The sequence below is a fragment of the Camelus ferus genome, chromosome 5, assembly GCF_009834535.1.
Source record: "Camelus ferus isolate YT-003-E chromosome 5, BCGSAC_Cfer_1.0, whole genome shotgun sequence".
Lineage (NCBI taxonomy): Eukaryota > Metazoa > Chordata > Mammalia > Artiodactyla > Camelidae > Camelus > Camelus ferus.
Window position 1 is genome coordinate 93,666,966 of NC_045700.1, and position 25,082 is coordinate 93,692,047.

The 25,082-nt window shown below is 46.3% G+C and overlaps 1 protein-coding gene across 2 annotated transcripts in view; it reads right to left on the bottom strand.

Annotated features, from left to right (window-relative positions):
- Positions 1 to 25,082, bottom strand: part of ASB18 (ankyrin repeat and SOCS box containing 18) — a 58,574-nt gene that overhangs the window by 23,934 nt on the left and 9,558 nt on the right. Inside the window, exons 2-3 of one of the 2 annotated variants that reach the window (XM_032480560.1) lie at positions 15,806 to 15,940; positions 12,071 to 12,338 (exon numbers count right to left, since the gene is read on the bottom strand). In XM_032480560.1, the coding sequence (XP_032336451.1) occupies positions 12,071 to 12,338; positions 15,806 to 15,940 (403 nt within the window). The remainder of the gene's footprint in view (positions 1 to 12,070; positions 12,339 to 15,805; positions 15,941 to 25,082) is intronic. The other variant, XM_032480559.1, reaches the window with a different exon arrangement.

Sequence of the window (25,082 nt, forward strand, 5' to 3'; positions counted from 1 at the left end):
AGCAAGCCGAGGGGGCCGCCTGCCCGTGGCCCTCGTGGTCCTGCCCCTCGCCCCGGTGCTGCCGGCAGCCCTGCACCGTGGAGTTCCTTCTCCCCAGTTTCCAGTGAGGTTCGGTGTTTGAGGTTTGAGCAGTGACCTAAGGCACAGGGACCTGGGATGTCTCGGCGACCCCACAGTCAGACCATCCTGCTTGGGAGGCGAAGCCCAGCCACCAGTGGATGCGAGAACAACTCCAGAACCACCAAAAGATGGGACTGCAAGAACAATGTCATGACAACGACACAGAACTATGAAAGATACGGCAAAATTCAAGATTCAAAAAGATCCCTTAAGTTGTTTCGCTGGGAAGCACGTGACTTCTAAGCCGTCCGTTAGCTGTGTTCAGCATCTGTTCTCCTGGACGACGGGTTCACGTGCCTGGAAGTCGCTGGGGTCCTTGGACTGTCCCGGCTGCCCTTTACGGTTCTGCTCACGCGATTGCTGCCCAAACCCCTTCTGACAGACAGAAGGGGCTTCACGCTGGACAGTGTGTTAGGGACAGTAATGGGTGTTACGAACCAGTCTTGTTGAATCATCACTATGCTGCTTTCCCTCCTCGGGGTTGACGTGGAGGCAGGTGGGATGGAGAGACACGCCCCTGGGGGCAGGGTGGCTGCAGCCCTAAGCGGGGGTCCCTGGGGGCAGGCAGAGTGGCTGGAAGAGGGGCCAGTGCAGGACTGGTGGGGGCAGGGGACATGGGGGGAGAGACTTGGGAGGAAAACACAGCCCTGTTTTCTTTTGGGGGGAGGAGGTAATCAGGTTTATTTGTTTATTTCTTAATGGAGGACTGGGGGTTGAACCCAGGACCTCGTGCATGTGAAGCACGCGCTCTACTGCTGAGCTGTACCCTCCCCCACTTTTTAATTAAAAAAAATTTTTTTTGTCTGACTACTATTTTTTATTTATTTTATTTTTTGAGGGGGAGGTAATCAGGTTTGTTGGTTTGTTTGTTTGTTTATAAATGGAGGTTCTGGGGATTGAACCCAGCACCTCGTGCACACTGAGCACACACGGTGATGGATGTGCTCTACCACTGAGCTATGTCCTCCTCCCCCCGCCCCACCTTCTAATGAAGCCATCACAAGAAGGCGCCCTCTGTGGATGGACTCCCCAGCAGGCCCCGGAGGAAGGATGGGGAAGCCGCCACCTTGATTTTAATGGAGGAGCAGTTCCACTTGGTTTCCCTGGACCTTCTGCTGAGCCCCTTCTTTGGGGACCTGCCCCCCGCCCCTCTCTGCTTTGTGCGAAGCTGTGAGACTATCAAGCATAAGTGTCTGCAGTTGAAATGGCTGATGTGAATGGACAGATCCTGAGGGAGCAGGGAGACTGAGAGAGAAATTGTCCGGCCATTTCCATCCCCACAGTTTCCCTTGGAGCAACGGCTGCTACTTAATTTTGTTCCTAAAGTGTTGAATGGCTGTGGCTGGTGATGAGATTTGGGGCAAATTCTCCCCAGACTGCGAGTGAAATTCTCCCTCTTGGTGAACTGAGGAATGATTTAAAGAACAGACTTTGAGAAGGCAGCTTCACCATTTGCCTTGCTGTATCTGATTCTGGAAGCTTCACTTGGCATCCCTTCCTCAACAGGAAATGGGCACCCTCTCTCTCCTCCCCTGGTCCCAGTACACTAGATGAGGAGGAAGACCCAGAGGCATCAGGGCAGGAGGAGAAGAAGGAAGAAAAGGGAGAGGAAAGACTCCACTCTCTTCTTCAGCAGGGTTGGAGGGGAGGCGGGGGGAGCTTTGACTTGTATGAGAGAAAAGTTTTACATGCATGTGTTTTTAAAGTGAGGCAAAACTTGCACACAGAGACAGGTCTTAAGTTCTTAAGAGTGCAGCTGTATGAATTTTGGCAAAGAAATACATCTGTGTAATGAGTGTCCCAATCAAGAGGTCACATATTTCCATCTCTCCAGGAAGTTCCTTATCACTCCCACAGGCAAGTCAGAAAGCATGGTTCTGATTTCTCTCACCATGCTTTACCTTTTAGAATTTTCTATCCTTTTCTGTCTCAACATAATGTCTTTGATATTCACCCATACTGTTGCACACATGACATTCTGTCTTACTTCTGAGTCATATTTAATTGTATGGATATATATACTACGATTTTTAAAATTTATTCTCCTATTGAGATTGATGGACATTTGAGCATTTCCGTTTTTTTTCTCTTATGAATAAGGCTGCTATGAACGTTTTTATGTAAGTCTTCTTGGGGGCATATGTTCTCATTTCTAGGATAAATGTCTAGAAGTGGAATTGCTGGCAGGTGTATATTTAACTTTAAAAGAAACTTCGTAACAGTCTTCCAAGGTGATGACATCATTATACACTCCCAACAACCACGCAGGAGAGTTCCAGTTGCCCCACATTCCTGCCAGCATTTGGTGGTGTCAGGCTTTTGATTGTAGCCATTCTAATGGGCGTGAGATAAAGAATATCTCCCTGTGGATTTCATTTGCAATTCTCTGATGACTAATGGTGTTGAGCACCTTTCTGTTTGCTTATTGGCCATTTGTGTACCTTTCCTGAAGTCTCTGATCAAGGATTTTGCCCAGAGGGTAAAGGGTTGATTTGGCCTGGATTACCTCTTTTAATTCCTGACAGTGAGTTGTATGCATTCAAATAGAACTTGGCAAGTGAATAGAAAGCTGAGGAATTGGCCTGAGATGCTCGGACGCGGCAGGGAAGGGGGATAAAGCTGTGTCAGAACATGTTTGAAAGGTCATGATTAGAAACGAACAGAGCTGCTTCCTGATTATGGAGTTTTTGAAAAAAAAATTAGGTTAACAAGGGGGAAGCGATCTTGTGACATCCATCTCTCTCATGACACTTGGCTTTCGAACCTGGCTCCGACAGTTTCCATTGCGTGCCACTCTACTGGCAAAACGTGAGCCCTTGGTGAGCCTCAGTTTTCTAACCTGCAAACTGGGGATAATCGTGCCTGGCAGGCCTGCTGGGAGGATTGTGGCAAGAATGACACTTGCAAGTGCTCAGGATATGGAGTTTCTCGACAAACATCAAATCACCCAACGTGGGCAGCCCCTAACTGACACCATCTTCCTCAGTACGCCTCCAGATGCCTCAAACTCTGATCGCACCAGACCACGTTTTCTCCCCTCCCCCTGACGATGAATCGGTCACGCCTGGGGGCTGTGGAGAGTGGGCTGCTCTCTGAGTGGTGCCTCAGTGCCCAGGAGCTGGCACCTCATGCCAGTAAATCTCCTGTTAGGAGGCGGAGACTGTAGGGGTTGGGGTGAGGGCTCAGAACACTTCTCTGCTCAAATCCTGCCCAGAGAGAGCCTTTCTTTCCTCAGGAAAAGCCATACTTCATTTTCACTCTGCCCGGATTTCAGCCTACCAGGTCTGAGTTAGACAAGAATTGTCCAATGGTTTTCTTCAATAATTTTTTTCCTCTGAAGATAATTAGCTGCTTTCACAGGTCCACCTCTGGCTTATGAATTAATTTTTATTGAGTTGAACTGACACACGTGGGACCAAGAAGGAAACCTGCATGCTTTTTGACTGATCTGTTCATGGTGGAAGTGTGTCCGCCACATGAATGTTTACATGAAGACAGCTTTAGATGAGAAAGAGGATCAGGGCTCTACTAATTTTTTTTCTTCTTCTCATTTTCATTATCTCAGAATCTAAAAGAGGGTCAAGGAGAGGAATCTGATAATAAATAGGGCGAGGCTGGCATGGCTACTGACGTGAAGACAGTAACTTTACTGGAACTTTTCTTTTTGGGAAAATCTCTTCAAAAGGCTCCTAGATTAAAGCTCTGATATCCCTTTTTTGTGTGTTGAATTCTGAATTCTGAAGCTTGCTGGTTGGAAGGAAGCACAGATAATTTTTTTTTTTAATCCCAGGAACTCAGAGACTCAAAGGGTTTAAAGTCCTGCACCCATGGTGAACTGCTGACTCAAAGAGGATGGAGCAGAACTGGGTCCCTAGGGGTGGAGACCATGGTCATCAAGGGAAAGAAAATGAAATGGCTCTGTATGTAGGTCAGCGACCCCCTGTCTACTGAAGGTAAAAAAATTAAGGATGACCTAAAATCTATTATGTATAAAAAGATCCTGGAGAAAGTAGCTCTTTCCTGTCAAAGTGATAATGTTTATACTACCTGAAGCCAGACCTCCTCGGAGTCTAACTTTGGGGGGACTCTTCAGAGCTGAAAGGCCGTAGTCAAACCTCAGGCCCTTTCTGACATCTGTTACCTTTCATCCTTCAAGGCAGGTGGCTGTGTGATTGCAGGGGTGTTCAGTGGAGCCCACCGGCATTTTCCACTACGTCGCTGATATTGCAGGCTCCGCAGCCAGCTGTTGCTTGGTTCTGCCTGAGCTTCTGGGGTGTTCACCACTTATCTTAAACTTTTCCCCCATAACCTGGATTTAAATAAGTCAAGACTGTCAAATTAAGTCGCCAGGGAGGAAGGTTCATGTAGAGAGACACGTAGAGGCAGAAGAGAAAATGAGAAGGAAAAGAAAAAAGAGGATGAGGAAGAGAAAGACAGAAGAAAAGAGATTTTAAAAGCCTTGTTTTAATACAAAGATCTTTTAAAAGTCTTTATTAAACAATGTGCCAGTATGATTTCTGACAAACCAACTAATGCCAGGAAATTAGTTTCTATCACACAGCGCGTAAGCCGAGGTCTGCACAGGCCTCAGCTCCTTTGATATCCAAATGTGAGCGTGTTGGCTCGTCTTAAGGGCTGTTGTGCAGATTCACAGTATTTTGTATTCTGAGTAGGTGACACATTTTCGTTTCTTAGTAAAAAGCAGTCTTTTTTCTAATACTGTAAGGTGGAAGTTTGGAGCCCAAGGTATGAAGCAAACTTGGTTTTTAAAACTCTTTCTATTTTAAGATTATTTTAGATTTGCAGAAGAATTGCAAAGACAGTAGAGTTCCCAAGTGCCCCTCCCACAACTTCCTCTAAAGTTTATATCTTATATTATAATGGTACCTTTGTCAAAATTAAGAAATTAACATATCAGTCCAATTCTGTTAGCTGAGCTGTAGACTTTATTTGGATGTCACTGCTTTTCCTACTAATGTCCATGTTCTGTTCCAGGATCCAAGCCAGGACACCACGCTGCATGTATAGAACTTGATTTTGAACAAAAGAACAGCAAATATAGATATGCCTCTTTGCGGTGGGAGTCATGGTGTGTTCCTAGACTTGGAATGTCATCAAATGGGTTAATTTTCCGTTGGAATATGTTATAATAAAGAGTATGTTCTTGACTAGGGATATTACTGGAAATAAATCATAGATGACCAACAAATGTGGAGATAAAGGAAAGAAACAACAAACCCTTTATCAATTAAAATAGTGAAATATTGTTTCAATTCTCATAAAATAGATGCAGTGATTATACAAGAGACCTCAGCCATTGCAGTGAGCACCTACATAATTCTTAACTCTAGGCCAAGTGCTCTTCTAAACGTTTTCCTTACATTAGCTAATTTAACTAGCTACCCTATGTGGTAGGCTCAAATATTATCTTTATTTTACAGATGAGAACACTGAGACACAGAAAAGTGAAATAACTTGCCCAAGCTCGTACTACTAGTAAGTGTTAGAATTGGGGTTCAACCTAGGCCTCAAATGTAGCAAAATATGTACTTGTAACATATGAAATTGTAGGGTTAAAAAAATATGATCAAGACCGAGTGCAATCAATGTAAAATTGCTTAATAATTTTGCCCATTTCCTTTGTATACAGAAAGACTTTTGCTTTGATTTGGTTGGCTTATGTCTTTTAATAAAGCTGATGCTTCCTTCTGTCCTAGAAAATTTCCGGTAGAAATCCACCAGCCCACACCCCCAACTTGCATGCACATAGTGTATTCTACACATCTCTGGCCCCACGTCTAGCACAGTGCTGTATCATCACCTTCGTCTCCCTTGAAGCTGAAAGCAGCCTGAGGGACTAGACTACGCAGGATGCAGCACAGCCACGGTACATCATAGGGCTCAACAACGGGCAACTTGATGCTTATGGGAATGAAGTCATTGTTGGGTGAACTTGGAGCTATGCTTTTCAAAAATAGATAAGAGTGCTATAATTTCATCACCAAATGGCAACTTTGTACCCCAGTAAATCATCCACCAAATGACTCGAGGACAGAAATTGTAAGTTAAAATGAGGTAGAAGTTAATCTTTATTTATTATCCATTCAGTATGGCTGTCTACTTACATCTTTCAAAAAGCATTGAGAAATGTGTTTATACGCATTTCTACTTTTGAATCTTATATCTATGTATATCTAATCTCTCATGTCTTATGCCTTATGTGAACCTGAAATGTACAAAATGAACAAAGTTGAAATAAACAAAACGTTATTCATACCCAGATGTCAGAATTGGTAGATGGGAACATTGAGATAGTTGTTATAACTGTATGCCGTATGTTTGAGAAGCTAGGGGAAAGACTGAACATGTTAAGTAAAGACATGGAAGATATGAAAAAGACCTACAATTGGATTTCTTAAGTTGAAAACTATGTCTGAGATGAAAAATACAATGGATGGGATTAATAGCAGAGCAGGTGTTTCAGAACAAAAGATAAATCAATTATAGAAGAAAAAAGTTTTAAAAAATGGACAGAGCGTCAGTGAGCTGTGGAACAACTTCAGTGGGGGGTAACATACATGCAACTGGAGGGGATTGTACAGAAAAAAATGTGAAGAAATAATTGCCAACAATTTTCCAAATTTGATGAAAAGTGTAAGCCTACAGATCCAAGAAATTCAATGAATCTCAAGGACAAGAAATGTGAAGAAAACTACATCAAAGCACACCATGATCAAATTGCTTAACACCAGTGATAAGAAGAAAATATTAAAGCCAGAAAAAAAAAGACATTATATACAAAAGAACAAAGATAAGGAAGACAGAAGATTTCCCATAAAAAGTGGAAGTTAGAAGACAGTGGAGCTATGAGTCTGAAACACTGAAAGAAAAGTCAATCCAGAATTCTCTGCCCAGTAAAAGAATATTTCAAACCATCAGAGGAAATAAAGACTTTTCAACATACAAGCACTGAAAGGCCTCATCATCAGCAGACCTTCACTGTAAGAAATATCAAAGAAAGTCCTCCAAGCAGAAAGAAGATGATACCAGATGGAATCTTTGACCAATCAAAGGAGTAAAGGGAACTGGAAATGGAAACTACATGGGTAAACATAAAAACTTTTTTCTTATTATTTCAATATATTTAAAGATAATTGATTGTTTGAACAAAAATAACAACAATGTAGGACTTATATGCAGAAGTAAAATATATGATACCAGAAGCAGAAAGGCCAGAGGAGAAAAATGGAAGTATACTGTCATATAGTTTTTTTGTTTGTTTGTTTGTTTTGTTGTTGTTGTTGTTTTTGTGTGGGGCTAGGTCATTAGGTTTATTTATTTATTTTTTTGGTGGAAATACTGGGGATTTAACCCAGGACCTCATGCATGCTATGCATGCCCTCTACCACTGGGCTATACCCTCCCCCCTTGCCATATTGTTTTTATATTATACATAAAGTAGTATAATATTACTTGAGGGCAGACTGTGATAAAGTAAAGTGTTATAAGCCCTAACACAACTACTGAAATAACCAAAAAAAAGTTATACATAATAAGTCAAAAAAAGGAGGTAAGGTGGAATCATGAAAAACACTCAATACAGAAGAAGGCAGGGAACAAAGAATGGATGAGAAGAATAGAAAAAAAAAACCCAGCAAAGTGTCTGATTTGAACTTAACCATATCAAATCCCTTTAAATGTAAATGACCGAAACACCCAATTAAAAGGCAGAGACTACCACATTGGATAGAAAAAGACTCAATTTTAATCTACCCACAAGAAATGCACTTTAAAAGTAAAGACACAAACTGAGGATGGCCTTTAATCAATAGTCAGCAAGGAACTGAGAGAATCAGTCCAACAGTCCTCGAGGAACTGAATTCTGCCCATATGAATTTGGTAGCAGATTCTTTCCCAGCTGACCCTTCAGATGAGACCCTAGCCCTCTTGACAGTTGGATTGCAGGCTTGTGAGAGACTGAAGGAAGTAGAGAGGCCAGTGAAGCCATGCCCAAATTCCACCCACAGAAACTGTGAGATAATAAATGTGTGCTGTAGTAAATCTGTAAGTTTGTGGTAATTTGTTACACAGCAATAGATAACTAATGCAGGTGGAAAAAGGTATACTATGCTAACACTAATCAAAAGAAATCTATATTAATATCAGACTAGATCTTTTAGTGTCAAAGTAGACACTAGGGCAAAGATTATTAGCAGTGATAAAGAATATCTTTTCATAATGATAAGAAGTCAGTTCTTCAGGAGGACATAACAATGCTAAACATCTATGCACCTAATAATAGAACTTCAAAATATTTGAAGCAAAACTGATAGAACTGCAAAAAGAAATAGACAAATCCATAATTACAGTCAAAGATTTCAATACCCCTCTTTCAATAACCTGTGAAACAGTGGGCAGGACAGCTCCAGAGGCTTTACACGGCGCTATGCGGCAGCTGGACTTAACTGACACTTACAGAACACTCCAGCCAACAGCTGCAGAATACACACTCTTTTCTAGTGCACACGGACATTTTACCAATATAGAATATATTGTGGATCATAAAATGAGACTCATAAATTTAAAAGGAGTAGAGTGATACAAAGTAAGTTCTCTAACTATAACTGAATTAAATTAGAAGTAAGTAAGAGGAAGATATCTGGAAAATACCCAAATATTTGGAAACTAAATAACACGCTTTTATATAACCCATAGTTCAAAGAAAAAGTATAAAAAAGGGAAATTAGAAACTATATTAAACTGATTTAAAGTGAAATTTTAACATACTAAAATTGTGGGATTCAGCTAAAGTAGTACATAGGGGGGCATGTGTAGAACCAAAGCCCTGTATTAGAAAAAAACATCACCAAGTCAATGACATTAGCTTACATGCTAAGAAACAGAAAAGCAAGGACAAATGAAACTCCATGTACGCGAAGAAAGGAGGACAATAAAGATCATATCAGAAATCGACAAACCATAAAGCAGTCAAATAAAAAAGAAAACCAATGAAACCCACAGCAAGACTGAGTAGAGAAAAAAACAGCAAAAGACATGAATTCCAATATCATGAATGAAAGTGGTGATATTACTGAAGATTCTGTAGCTCATAAAAGGGTAATAAAGAAAAACTTTTGCCAATAAATTCAAGAACTTAGGTGAAAGAGATGAATCTCTTGAAAGACACAAGCTATCAAAGCTCACTCCAAAGGAAAGACATATCCTGAATAACACTATAGCCATGAAAGAAATCGAATTCATAGCTGAAAGTCTTCTCACAAAGGACTCCAGGCCAAGAGAGCTTCATTGATGAATTCTACTAAACATTTAAGGAAGAAATAGTAACAATTTTACACAAACTCTTCCAGAAAATAGACAAGGAGGGGACACGACCCAACTCATTTTTCAGGCCATTATTTTATTCAGATATCAAAACCAAAGATATTACAGGAAAAAACTACAGATCAATACTTTTTATGAGCATAGATGCAGATATTTAAAAAATTTAGCAAATCAAACCCAGCCATTTATAAATTGTGGTTTATCTCAAGAATATGAGGATGGTCGAACATTTGAAAATCAATCAGTGTAAATAATTATATTAACAGACTAAAAAAAAACCACACCATATGATGTGTGTATGCAGAAAAAGCATTTGAGAAAATTCAATATCCATTTATGGTAAAAACTCACAGCAAACTAGAAATAGAAGGGTGCTGTCTCAGTCTCGAAGAGGTCATCAACAAAGTACCTACATCCATGTCTGTTCCTCCCACTGTATTCAGAAATTAACTCAAAATGGGTCATAAACTTAACTGTAACATAGAAAGTTATTAATTTCTAGAGGAAAACACAGGAGGAAATTTTTGTGGCCTTTGTTGGGTGAAGATTTTTTTAGATAAAATAACCCAACACAACCCCTAAAAGAAAAGAAAAAAATGATCAGCTGGATTCCACCAAAAGTAAGAACTTCTGTTCTTCAACAGACACTTTTAAGGAAAGAAAATATAAACCGGAGATTGGGAGATAATATTTATAAATCACATGCCTGACAATGGACTTGTATCCAGAATATTTAAAGAAATCTCAAAATTCGAGAAGAAAACAAACAACCCAATCTGAAAAATGGGCACAAGATTTGAACAGACGCTTCACTGAAGAAGATAAATGGGTGGCAAATAAGTACATGAGAAGATGTCCACTATTACTTGCCGTTAGGGAACTGCAAATCAAAACTACAAGGGGGTACTTCTAAACACCTATAGAATGTCTATAGTTAACCAGTGACCATGCCAAGTGTTGGTGAGGACGTGACGCAGCTAGAACACTCACACCTTGCTGGTGGGAATGTAAAACGGTACAACCAGTTTGGAAAGCAGCGTGGCAGTTTCCTAAAAGATCATCTTTTTATCATATCATGTGACCCAGCCATTCCAATTCCTAGTATTTATCCTGGAGAAATGAAAGCATATATCCATACAAATGCTGGTGCACAAATGTTCACAGCAGCTTCATTTGTAATAGCCCCAAGCCTGAAACAACCAATGTCTTTCAATATATAAATGGATAGACACATTGTGGCACACCCATAACATGGAATACCACTCCACTATGAAAGGGAATGAATTACGGATGCACACAAGAATACGATGACTCTCGAAGTAATACTGTTGCATGGAAGAAGTCAGACAAAAGAGACTTACATTCCATTTACGTAAAATTCTAGCACATTCATAGTAAAGTACACAGCCCAAGAGGCAGATCAGTGGAGTAATGGAGGAGGGGGTTGGGAGAGGTTACAATGGGGCCAGGGAACCTTTTGATGGTGGTGGGTGGGTTCACTGTCTTGATTATAGGGATGGTTTCATGAGTGCACACCTATGCCTGAATTTATCAAATTGTACGCTTTAAACATGTTCAGCTTACTATATGCCATTCACACCTCAGTAAAGCTGCTTTAAAAAAATATATTGTTATAAAGTTGTTTCCTTCCATCACTGTCAAGTCTCCTGGTGGTCCACGTGCCTTTCTGAGTCCCTACTTTGGACACAGGTGACATTGGTAGGAGATGCTCCTGCCTTGGTCCTGCCTGTCTGCACTTAACATGGTGATTTTATTTAATCCTCATCATAGATAGAGAAGGCCAAGAAATGTTAATCCCAAGAACAGGGACTAGAACATTTGGACTAAAAGAAATGTCGAGATGACACAGCACAAGCTGAGAAACCGGAACATGAATCCTGTGCAGCGACACGGTGACCCCCGTCGCTTCTCCTGGGACCTACTGGACCCCGAGGGCACAGACACTCTGCACGGACACCCGCGGGGCCGGACCTGGCGGCAACAGAACCCCAGCACCTGGGGGTGGGGGGTGGGGAGTGGGCCCCGAAAATGCGGGCACAGCCCTGCCTGCTTGCGGGGCTCTGAAGCCCCGCCCGAGGAGCTAACCATTTATGTCACACTGTGACAATTATTCTGCATAAAATTATCATTAAAACCCCTAATTTTTCAGCCTCCAACCCCGCCAGTGGCCTTTTAGCATTCTCCAGCGCCGGCGTCTGCGGGCCGGTGATCACCGGCTCATTACCTCCGTGTGGCGCCTCCCCCCTCGCGCTCGCAATCAAGCGCTAATTAAAGCCGCGCGGGCCCGGGGCCGGGGCCCGAGGCCAGGGCGGGGAGCCCGGCGGGGCGGGCCGGGTGGCCGGCGAGGGCGGCGGCGGCGGCGGCGGCCGGGGGCTCCCGGGCCGGCCCGGGAGAGTCCAGGCGGCGGGAGGGGCCGGGGCCCCGGGGCCTGGGGGCGGGGCCCGCGGGCGGGGTGGGGCGGTGGGCGGGTCCCAGCTCCGAGCGGGCTCCGGGCGGCCAGGGCGGCGGGGACGGGGTCCCAGGCCGCGTCCGGGGCCCCAGGGGCAGGGGTCGGGGGCGGGGGGTGGCCAGGGCCGCGGGTCCTTACCCGAACGAGGCGGCCGTGCGGCAGAAGTGCAGGGGCGCCAGGCCCTCGGCGCTGAGCAGGTCGGGGTCGGCGCGGTGCTGCAGCAGCAGCCGGGCGCAGGCTGTGTGGCCCCCCAGGCAGGCCTCGTGCAGGGCGCCGCGGCCGCCGGGGCTGGCGTCGGGGTCCGCGCCGCGGTCGAGAAGGTGGCGCACGCAGGCCGTGTGGCCGCGGGCCGCGGCGATGCACAGCGGGGTGGTGAGCTCGCGCTTGTACTCCAGGGTCCAGAGGCCTGGGGTGGGGAGAGGTAAGCTGAGTTGGGGCTCTGGTGGGGGGCGGCGTCCATCAGGGCTGAAATAGGGTGAAACCATCTTTACAAGTTAAGGACCAGGTAGGGGTGTCCGGAGATACGCAAAGGTTAGGGACAGAGAAACCTGGTGTCCAGGTAGGCATACACACGGGATGAGGGATGGAGAGAGGCCTAGGGGACAGAGCGGGGCAGAGAGAAATGAAGGGAATGAGAAGTGGAGGAAGAAGGGAGGAAGAGCGTGTGACAGCACACGGAGCAGAGACACACTGAGAAGACAGGGCTGGAGACACGGGAGGAGAAACACAAAGGAGAGACTGAAACTGAGCTAGAGAGATGCCGGGTGGTGTTACTGAGAAGCAAGAGGGTTTTGCCAAATATGGGGGTGACTGGGGACTCGGGTTAGGGTTAGGGTTAGGGTTAGGTTTGAGGAGTTAAAAGCTGAACAAGCAGAGTGGACGGTGGGAGAATTTAAGTCAGGAATTCACATTTTCCAGGCTCTAAATTAGGGGCAGCCTGAGGGAGGAAAGTGAGCTGTAGATTTTTCTGGAATCCTAGTCCTCTATCAGCCCCCAATTTACCCCTTTATCATTCAGAGGAGAAGACAACAGACAAAACAAAGGGACCCACATCACCAAGGTCACTCAAGAGAAGGACTCAGAAAGTTTCGTTGTCTTGGAAGTGGCTGAGTTTCAGAAGCGTGCTTTGATGCGGTGGTCCGCATTGAGCACAATTCTGGTTTGTTTCTTTGTGCTTTTTAGGGTTTTGTGTGCGCGCGTGTGTACGTGTGTGTATAGCGTTGTTCTTTCTTGAGGGATGAATGGAGCAAGTGCTATACATTTCACTTTTCTGAAAACTTTGGGCTTTTTTCAAAAGGCCCGTGGAAGGTTGTTAGCGGTCAGGAGCGCTCCTGGAAATGGGGGAAAGTTGTCCCTGGTGAATACACTTCAAGGGACAGGATTTCACATGGCAGGAGTGCCTTCTGATAATGATGGAAGAATCGATACCGTGGCTGTAATGAGCTGCGGAGGAGACCCTTTTCACAGGCCACCTCCTTCCCGGGACCCATGCTGAGCAGTTTTGAAAGACCACTCATAATTACCTACCTCCAAGCAGTGCACCGTTCTAGCCTGCCCCGCGTCCCCAAGGCCCAGCCGGGAGGTTGTACCCACTCGGTGTCGGGGGAGGGGGCCTGTTGTCCTGGTGGTGGATGGTGGTGGCCGGAGGCCCTGGGGACATGGGTCTGGGGTGATTTGGGCTGCCCTTTCCAGTGGAGACTGGGTCTGGTTTGAGGGTGGAGGATGGCTATGGTCCTTGATGAGAACAATGACCTACATTTTCGCAGGGCCCAGCTCCTGGTTCTTGATTCGACAGGAAGTTTACTTACTGCGGGACCAGGAAGGCGATATTCCATCTTCTAGGGCTTGCTAAGTTCCCAGCCCTACTCCAACCCCCATCAGTTCCCCCACCCAAGATTCCAAGTCTTGCCATGGACTGATGGGAAGGGGCCATGGGTGGGCATCTGGGACAGCCGTGGCTTAGGACTAGGCCCCTCTCCGGTCCCTGGAGGTAGCGATGAGCTTCCATCAGGCCTTCAAGAGAATCCTGTTCTGAGGCAGCTCTCTCAACCAGAAAATCTTCATCAGCAATCAGCTTCCTCTGTTTCCCATCCCCTGGCCCAGGTTTTGCCACCAGGAGGAACACAGAAGCAGGGTTCTCCCCACATGGGACATCCCTCCGAACATCAGCTCCTCCGTGTGCATGCTTCCCCAGGACTGCGGGCTCAATGGGGCCAGCATTTCATCGTGGGTGTGGTACTGAGGGGCCAGCCACTGCGAACCTGCTAAGTGGACCCCCTTCCCCCGGCTCCCTTCAGGAGGAGCTGGAATTGGCCACCAGAAAGTCCTCATGTGAGAGAGAGCCGAGGGGGCCCACTGCTCTCAGACACGGTTTTGTCATTTCTGCTGCTGGACTTGCTGCGAGAAGTCGGGTGGCTGGTCTGAAATCCAGCGCGGGATCCAGCAGTGCCCACCCTCTCTCCCAGCCTGCGCCTGAGCCAGCACTAGCTCTCGGGCGGTCCTTGGCTCGACAGCAGCCCACGTCCCTCCACTGCCCGGATGCTCTAACCTGCTGTTGTACAGATGTGCCGTAGAAACTGCTGGACTTAGGGGCAGAAAGATTAAGGGGTAGAAAGGAAGGAGACTTTGATTCAGACTGTAGTTTACCAGTAATATCTATTTGAAATTGCAACATTTGAGCCTGTGAGTGTGTCCAGGGCTGGGAGGCACGTGATTTAAAAAAAACATTCATTGAACAGGCAGTTGGCACTATTGATTGAATCATCACCCAGCCCTTTGGAGGAATACGTGTGCCCCACCTGGCTCAGGCGGAGAAAAGGAGACCCCAAAAGGCTCTGGGGTGCCTTTGGCTGGAAGGGGCTGCTGCCCATGCTGGATCCCTGTTAGCCTGCCCCCAGCCCCTGCTGCCTCGCCGGCTGCTCTGCGCGGCCTGGCTCCTTGGCAGCATTTGTATTCCCTTCTCCTGTGTGCGGTTTACACAGACGGTGTCAGTGCTTTGAAACCGCCCTTCCTCATTCGAGGCCACCTAGAGCTGACGAGTCAGGGGCCCGGGGCACTGGCCGATGGCCCCACTGCCCACAGGGTCTCAAATCCTCACAGTCTGGCAGAGCTGCTGTGGATTGCAACACATGAACCCTCTCGGTCAACATGTGGCCTCAGGGCACGCAGCAGGAAGGTGCCCAGTGCAGAGGGCCAGCCTAGGAAGCCAGGCAGCAGCCTGGTGGTCAGCCATCCCATTCACCCTGGGTAGGGGTGAGGGGGCGTCTCTCCGCGTGGGGTACGCTTGCCTGCCCAGCACATAGCGACAGTGTTCAGGTGGCAAGAATGCAGATGTACACGACCTAAGGAGGACCTCTGGTTTCTTCCCCCTCCTCCGGCTCCCCAGGGTTCCAGGAGGAGTGTCTCCTGAGAGCTCTCCCTCTGTGATGCTGGCTGGGCCCCAGCTACCTGGCTGGAGCGTGGTATTCACGGATTCCTAGGGAAACTTGACCAGCACTGCCCGCCAGGGACCTGCCCCGGGTACAGTCGAAGGAGAGGCGTACTTTATCTCCTGCCTCCCTGGCTGCCCGACGCGGCCACTGGCAGATCAACACCTGAACCAAAGCTCCTTTTTAAAGACAGGCGGCACCTCCAGCATCGGATGCGTGCTCCTCCACAGCCGTTTGGCCTTTCCAATTTGATCTCTCGTATCCCATCACCTAAAACCTACATCTTAAAAATCTTGCAAACCAAATTTGGCTTGTTGATGAATTCTGCTCGACTGTGTTAAATGCAGCACTCGTATGAGCACTCTACACCCTGGAGTCATACTTTCAGAGGTGTGTTAATAACTCCTTAAAAATAAATAACCGAGCTTTAAAGGAGCAAAGGTACCTGACAGTCCAAACGTGCCTGCGGATTTCGCATGCCACTCCATCTCATCCTTCTTGATCTCAAACACCACGTTGGCGTCCTGGAAGAACTGGTCCATGAGGGGCTTGAGACGGCCCAGGTCTCCCGTGACCAAGGCTGCATGGTACTCAAGCACTGGGGGCCCGGTTCTTGCTTGAGGCTCTTTTTCCATCTTCTGAAAGATCTGAAGTTGCCCTCTAACTGGCTCTGGCCGGCTCTCCATTGCAATGATCTCAGGAAAGTTCTCCAGGAAGGGGAAAGATGGTCTTATGGCGTGTGAGCTATTTCTATTGTCATTACTCAATTGTCGTCCAGTTGGGGTTTGGTGGCGGTGTATTTATAACTCCTGTGGGCTCCGATGTGATAATGGTTACTTGATATGACCAGCGTCAGGTGACCACCGAGACACCAAAGTGCTCAGCCACCCTCTTGTGATTATATTGATGTAAACTCTAGAGACACACATCTGTGTCTCCAGAACAGCTCTCCACACGGCGAGGCAGACACCCTGGCATAGGCGGGGCTCCTCTTTCCTGCCCTGTAGGGTGTCTTCGTCTCTTCCACCCCCTCAGCTGCCGTGGCCAGTGGTGCGTGATGTGTTCTGGGGGCTGCACCAGCCCTGAGCATGTGCGAGGAAGGGCCAGCGGGATGCTGCAAGTGACCAGGCTCTGCACGAGTGTCCCTGGGGGAGGCTCCGTAGGACAGACCTGGGATTCCCAAAGGCATCCTCCGGGGTCCCAGGTGGCCTGTGAGTTCCTTCTAGTTGCTGAGAACGGATCCCCAAATGTGCACCTGTTGCCCAAGATGACAGATGCTGCAAAATTTTTTTTTTTTTAATGGATAGTAACAGCTCTTTGAGTAACTTTCTAGTTCCTTGCTGCAGTGTAGTTCAGGGCTTTATTTTATTGTCTCAAAATTAATAAGGCCACCTTCTCTGATAACATAGATAAAACACGATTCTCATGTATTTTTTCCAATTCTTGTTTTTCCCCTGCTAGGAAGCTGGAACGGGCCACTGTGGTGGGGCTACCGGCTCCTGTGATGTCTGTGATGTCACAGGAGCCTGTGTCTGTGAGTTACAGTAAAAAACGTGACCAGAGGCTGGAGGGAGGAAGGAGGGTCAAGAGGGCACTCTCTGGACTGGCCCAGGGAAGCAGGGAAGCACATGCCTGGGAGGGTCATACACAGAGACCCGAGGGAGGTGTGAGTAACTGTAGTCCCCACCCCCTCGGTGCCAGCGGCAGACCAGGGACCCGTGGGATCCGTCACTGTGTGGTGTTGCAATCAAACAAACAGCGTAGAGACAGCAGGAAAAAAGACCTGAAGTCAAGGGCTCACGAGGCTGTACCTCCTCCGTCCCCTGGATGCCTGGAGCACCCTCTTTTCCCATGTCCTGCTCTCTCCATCGCCTCTGCTGGTCCTGCTGTCTGTCCAGCACCCCGTCCCTGGTGCTGGCCCTGCTGGTCACTCGTCTGTGCCCTGACCTGACCATGAGCTTCTGCTTCTTCACCTCCTTAGTACCTAGCACAGTGCTTCATCCACCACGGGTCCTCAATGCAAATGCTTGGAAGAACCCATGCATTGGGCTCTTGGAAACTTGCTCAGCTACACGCCAGTTCCTCAGTGGTTCTTCCTCTTATTCCTGGCCACGCTACGTCTTCCCTTAGGGAAGAGCAAGGTGGTAACCTGGACTCTTGCCTGGCCAAGGACAGGGACTTGGATGCTGGGGCATGGGGTTCCCTGCACAGCTCACCTTTCCCCACATGTAAAGATGCTTCACCAAGTTTCAGAAGACTTTGTCCATTGTATGCTCCACGAGGGCTCTCTCTCTCTCTTTTTTGGGGGCAGTTTCTTTATTTTAAAAATTTAAAAAATTTTTATTTTTTTATTGGAGTGTAGTCGATTTACAATGTTGTGTTACCTTCTGGGGTGCAGAAGTGGTTCAGTTATACATATCTATTCTTTTTCATTACAGGTTATTACAAGATATTGAATATAGTTCCCTGTGCTGTACAGTAGGACCTCGTTGTTAATCTATTTTATATGTAGTAGTTAGTATCTGCAAATCCAAGCTATTAATTTATCCTTCTCCTCCCTCTTCCCTCTGGTAACCAAAAGTTTGTTCTCTATGTCTGTGAGTCTGTTTCTGTTTTATAAATAAGTTCATTTGTGTCATTTTTTTTTTAAGATTCCACATGTAAGTGATAGCATATAGTATTTGTCTTTCTCTGTCTGACTCACTTCACTTAAGATGATGCTCTCCAGTTCCACCCATGTTGCTGCAAATGACATTATTTCATTCTTTTTGGTGGCTGAGTAGTATTCCATTGTATATACATACTACAACTTCTTTATCCAATCATTTGTTGATGGACATTTAGGTTGCTTCCATGTCTTAGCTATTGTAAATAGTGCTGTTATGAACACTGAGGTGCATGTATCTTTTCAAATGAGAGTTTCCTCCAGGTATATGCCCAGGGGTGGGATTGCTGGATCATAGGGTGAGTCTGTTTTTAGTTTTCTAAGGAACCTCCATACTGTTCTCCATAGTGGCTGCACCAAATTACATTCCCACCAGCAGTGTAGGAGGGTTCCTTTTTCTCCACACCATGAGGGCTCTTTGAAAACTCATCTCACCTGTTTTAAAGTGTACCTTTGCTGGGTGCTGTGGGAAACACAGAGGTAAAGAACATCCAGACCACGTTTGCGAGGAACATCCAGGCTTCATTGGACCCAAGAGGCATGTGTGTATGGAAAATGATGGACAGCAACGCTATGGAGAGCGTTTCCCTCGTCGAGTGCACGCTGGAGTAAAGCCATCTACTCTCCCCTCTTCCCCCCACTCCCCATATTCTGTAGTTGCTCTAGTGACTTCGCTAGCAATATTAATTCTCTGGGTATTTCATTTCTTTAAACATAGCCATTCTGCCCTGTTACTTTCTCAGACCGGTAGTATGTAGTTCGATGCTCCTCTGAAAGACATTTCATGTGCGGCCATAATCGGCTCCAGCCTGAGCCTGAACTTCGCGTTACACTGGAGCATTCTTTCCTACCTGATATGTGTTGTCATGAGTTATTTTTAAAAGGGGTGGGACCCTGGAGGTGAGTCCAGGGGCAAGAGCCACTCCACCATGTGTTCTGTGCTAAATATAGCCTTCCAAGCGTTATATTTGTCAACAGTTCTCTGAATATCCAAGCTTGACTCCAGTGGGTAGGGAGCAGTAGTCCAGAAACACACTTGGTTCTTTGTAAGAGCTTTAAAAATAGCTCATGGCAGACAGGACTGGCTTCACAAGTAGGACGTGTAGATGGGTTCCAAAGCACGGCAGAGCTGTTGCTGCTTTAAAGAAGAGGAATAGCTGTGTATATGACTCAGATTTTAAAAAGTCAAGCATAATGAGAGCAAAAGCAAAAAGCCCCACAAATGGCTGAGAGCCAACCTATTCATTCAATAATCATTTATGTATTACATAAATACCGTTATGGGTTGTTAGGTTTTGGGGATTCAGAGACAAAACATATAACACATTTGCCCTCAAGGAACACATAGAGTCCTGGCCACAGCAATTAGGCAAGAAAGAGAAATAAAAAGTCTTTCAGATTGGGAAGGAAGAAGTAAAACTGTCACTATCTGCAGATGACATGATACGATATATAGGAAACCTTGAAGATTCCATCAAAAAACCACTAGAACTGATAAATGAATTCAGTAAAGTTGCAGGATGTAAAATTAATATACAGAAACCGATTGTATCTCTATACACTAATAACAAACTATCAGAAGGAGAAATGAAGAAACAATCCTATTTACAATTGCATCAAAAAGAATAAAATAGCTAGGAACAAACTTACCTAAAGAGGTAAAAGACCTGTGCTTGGAAAATTATAAGACACTGAGGAAATAAATGAAAGGTTACACAAACAAATGGAAAGATATTTGGTGCTCATGTATGTGAAGAATCAGTATCATTAAAATAGTCACAGTGCCCAAAGCAACCTGCCGATTGAATGCAATCATATCAACACAGCAGTGGCAGTTTTCGCAGAACTAGAAAAAATAATCTTAAAATTTGTGTGGAGCCACAAAAGATCTCAAACAGCCAAAGCAATCTTGAGAAAGAAGAACAAAGCTGAACAAAACTTGAAACTATACTACAGAGCTTTAGTAATTAAAACAGTGTGGTACTGGCACAAAAACCAACATAGAGATCGACGGAACAGAACAGAGCCCAGAAATAGGCCCATGCACATATGGTCAATGAGTCCACAATAAGGGAGGCAAGAATACACAACGGGGGAGTGTCTCTTCGATAAATGGTACTGGGAAAACTGGACAGTACATGCAGAAGAATGAAACTGGGCCACCGTCTTACACATAGGGGTTTAGTCAATAATATTGTAAGTTTTAATGGTGACAGATGGTAACTAGTCTCATTTCAGTGAACATTTCATAATGTATAAAAATAGTGAAACTAATATAATATTTATGTTAACTGTAATTCAATAATTTAAAAAAGGGCCACATGGAAACAAGCAGTGACATAGGACCCTAACACACAGTAGTTACTTCTTGTCCTTCCCACCGGCCGAACAGTGTCCTTTAGTGACGTGATTAACACTGTCTCCTGACCCAGCGCTCTTGGTTGGGCTTCTCGTTGCTTGCTGCACACCGGTCATGCCCATCCATACTTTGCCTGGATCAAGCCATTTTTTATCATCCTCGCCCTTATCAGTTTGGTTAAAAGGCAATGCATAGCCTTCAAGATGCAACTCAAGTCTTATCTTCTCTGTCTACTTTGGTCCATATGAAAGCTCAGTTTCTTCCAAGAGTGAATTTGTGTATCAAGTTGCTCAGTAATCATCAAAATCTTTGAGAAACTGTGATAAAACAGAAGAAGGACCAGAAGACCAGGGTTTTAGTTTTCAAATAGGAAAAATTCTTGATTCCTTAAGGTCTGAATTGACATCAGTCCTGGGCAAAATCCCTGAATGGATCATGAAGAAGATGGGTTGGGAGGATTTAGAAAAGGAAGAGGGGGCACTTGAAGCTCTGTGGGTCACTAGGAAGAAGTCAGCGTGGACTGAAAGGGTTTTCTTGTGATATGGTTATCTCATTAACATGCAAAGAGATGTAGGCAACGGTATGAATGGTTCAGCCTGTAATAGAAAGTCGAAAACCTTTTAGAGAAAATAGAAAAAAATCTGGATCTCTTTTTAAGGAAAATCTTGCTTACAAACTCCAACTGGAGAAATAACACTCATGGTCCCCGTAAAGCAGTGGTTCAAGCCTTGGCTGTAGAATGGCATTACTGGGGAGCTTTGAAAAAATACTGATGCCTGGATCTCAACCTGAGAGATTCTGATGTGATGTGTTGGAGGGTGCAGCCTGAGCATCAGGACCGTTAGAAACTTCCCAGGTGCTTCTAATGTGCAGCCAAGGCTGAGGACCGTTGCTCAAAAGGGAAACCCAGGCTCTGTTTTCAGGCTGACCCTGTACAGTACGCTTACTGATGATCTGAGTGACCATACGAACCGCTGGGTATCACACTGGTGGCTGACGTGGAGCACGACATAATCAGGATTCCAGAAGATCCCAGCAGACCAGCGCCCCGGGCTGATTCAGGCAGTGCCCCAGGCCAACACTGACACCCCAGGCCCACAGGGTCCTGCCGTCCTTGTGGATCACGTGGCTGAGGCTGCCCCTCGCTGCTGGGGGCGCTCCTGCTTCCGGCACTAGAGGTTTCTCTTTCTTGTTTTTAAGCTTAGAGGTTAGTCTGTGTTGATGTTTATTCCTAAATCTAGGTGACTTAAGTACAGCAAATTAATTCACTTGATTTTCAAACACTCGAAGCAGGTCAGTATAGAATAACTTGGGTCAGTTAGATGTCGGCTTAAGTTCCCTTACTGGTTGGGACCCCTGACGTTGTGTAACCCAAGACCTCCCTGGAATCCCGGAACCCCCTGTGCTTTGCTGCCTCGCGTTGCCCTCCCTCTGTGTCTGCTTGCCTGTGAGTGTTCTGTATGTTTTGGTTGCTTTGTTTGCTTTCAAGCTAGCCCGCTAACAACACCCTTAGCGGATTTGGTAACTATACTGAAGGCAGTGAAGAGTCTGTCATAGTTCGTTCAGCCTTATTCCACCAGTCTCCATCTGGACTTCCTCTCTCTCCGGTGCAACCATGAACACCTCCGCCCCGCCCTGTCCCTTTCGTGTGGTTCCACGCGGTCACAGACCTTGCTAGTTTCAGCTTCTACTCCAGGGAGCTGGTCAAGGAAATTCTCCTGAACAAACACAGTGCCGTTCTTGAAAGAGAGGGGTTCTGATGAATGAAATTTTCTCCAAATCAGTATGTTTAATGCTTTTAGTTTTTCAAACGAACTTTCAAGTGGTATCTATTTCATGGAGGAACCTCCTTTGTGCAGGTGGACCATGGCAGAGTACTAAAGAAATTTAATTGCGGTGGCCTTTTACTGCAGAGTGTGGCGTGAACCTAGAAAGAGAAGACAAAAATGCAAGCTGGAGAGGACGCCTAACTTTTATCTGGATGATTGAGGGAACGGACTAAATGGCTCTAATGACTCTTCAGGTGGTCCCCTGGGTGTGAATATAGTTTTGTAAAGAATATTTTTGGGACTTACAGGCATAAAGTTTTGTCCATGGGAGACACAAAGACCAGTCCTCCATCCTAAGTCTTGTAGCGTATGCAGCTCACAAGAGGGAATTTCTGCTTTTGGATCAAATAAGACGAAAAATAATCCACCTTGGAATGATAATGAGATACGCGAACGGTCGTGTTCAAATGGTAATTATTACGTTCACGTGATGTTGGGACCTTTGCATCCTCTGTTAAACTGATGAATGATTTTCTCTTCCTCAGAAGCGTCTGAGGATGAGCTCTGCTGGTACCCTCTGGGATAACTCAGCTGAACCGGAAAAGGGGGGCAGGCGGGTTTATCACAGGGTCCGGCTGGCTTTCCAGGGCTGTGACTTTCCACGTGTTCAGGCCGTGCTCTTGGGAAAGGACAACCATGTGGATTCTTTCCTAGGGCGGTTGGGCAAATGTCTGGCTTCCTCTGGGGTCAAGTGTCCAAATTAATGGACATAGTAGGGCAGGAATCCACTCCCCGCCCCTTGTGGACATCGTGAGATTCTGAGCACCTTCTCAGATATGCCAGTGGACACTGTTATCCTGGTCAACTTTCTGCTTCCTGCATGAACTGTTTCTATAAATGACCACGTGCTCAACCTGACTGGGCTCTAACCTGCCACCCCTGCCACCTGGCACAGCAGTTGCAGGTCCTGGAGTGGATTTACTTTCACATCTTTTTTCATCCTCACTCTCCCTATTTAATTTCTAACCGCCCCCCCCCTTCATCCCCACTCCCTGTAGCATTTCTAAATTAGAAAAAAGAAATTAAAAAATAAAAAAAGCTGGCAGGTGTGTCAGGCTCTGTTTCTAAGCCCTCCAGGACAAGCCCACCCCTCCACTGGAGTTAGTCACGCAGACGTCAGCATTAAAAATGTTACCGTACCTTGACCTCCTCTCTGAATAACATGTTAGCACAGCTCACCTCATTTAACAGAACATTCAAACATTTTACTTCCGCAGATCAAGTGTATCTATTAATAATGACTTAAATTGTCTGCCCTGATTTCCCATTATTAAGAGACCCCACTCCATCGGGTGGAAGAACGCAATGCAGGGCAAAACGCCTCGCCGACTCACTTTCCTGACAGTGCTACCCAGCCCAGCGCGGATCCTGCAAAGCCACCGCCCCTTCTCATTACGAATGCCATCTTCTCCGAAGGTCAAGTGCAGCTTTCATCACTCGCCCGGGAGGGCTTTTCTGGAAGCTCAGAAGTGAAGGTGCCCTTGAGCGCTGCGGTCCGCGGTGGCTGAGTGTGACATGCAGCCGCCTGGTCCCCAGCGGGCTCTTAGGGGATGGTGCTGGGAAGCACCTCAGTACAGCTTTCCCTGAGAAAGGTGACGGAGTTCCCTGACAGCTGTCGCGGGGGTTTAATTACACGATGCAAGTGCAGCTCCTGCCTCTTGAGACAAAGTGCATGTTCAGCCTGATTGTTTTTTATGAACATCACACAGGGAGCAAAATACTTCTCTCCTGAAGTTGGTTTGGCCTGATTGGTATCCGTATCATCCTTCACGTCCCTTCTAGAGACGAGAAATTTACCGATCCTGCAGCTGAGGACGGGGGTGCGCCTGGTGGAGCGGCTTGGTTGTTCTGCAAACCTGTCCAGGGCCAAGGGGGGCCCCGCGATGTCTGACGGGGGTAAAGTGCCCGTCCTTATTTTCCTGTTTGCAGAAAATGGGAGCTTCAAATTCCCAACAGAAAAATAGGAAAAAGGCATGATAAGGAACATGAATGCCTACCAAGCATAAATACAACATCCAATTTTCCTAATTTGAAACAGCAAGCTAAAGTAAGAGGCGTTTTTGTTGTTGCTGTTTTGTTTTGTTTTGTTTTTGCCTATTGGATTGTGTGAGGTTTTTTGTTTTTTGTTTTTTTTAAATTCAGTTTTGGAAGAGTTTAGTGAAACTGATCTCTCCCACGTATGCAGGTGGAAGGGTAAATTTCTACACCACTTGGAAATGCTCTATATTGAGCGCACACATACAGGGCATTTTTTTTAGGTACTAGAGGCTTACGGACATTCAGAGTAAAAATCCTTCCCTTTAAGGAGTGTTACGCTTAGCGGGAGGGAGGGACGAGGCAGAGGTTACCTGGCAAGTGGAATGAGATCATTGCCTGACGGAGGTGCCGGTGTGACACGAGAATGCATCGAGTAAGGTCTCAGAGTGACGACAGGAAGGGCGGGTAGGACGGGCTTTCCCTGGCATCTGAGCCGGGCACAGATGGAATTGAAGGAAAGGATGGCTCCTGACCCCTGAGGGTGTCTGTTTCCTCCTCTTGGCCTGTGGTGGGGCAGCTGTGTCCTGTCATTCTGGGCTGAGCAAGAAATGGGCGTCACTGGCCTCAGGGCTGTGTTGGTGGGGCCAAGGGTGGAGTCTGGGAGGCGGGCACCTGGGGACCAGGCAGCAATCAGGCAGGCAGGGCGGGGTCTGGGGAGGAAAGGAGCCGCAGGCTGAGGGCCCAGAGCCGAGGTCAGCGGCGGGTTCTAGACCTTTGGTGGACATAGAGGTGTGTTGCCCAGACGCCGCTGTTAGGGAGGACTTGTCGCTCCGGCTGTCAGCTCCTTCTGGGTAGAGAGCCACCTCATTCCAGAGTACACTTCCCGACACAG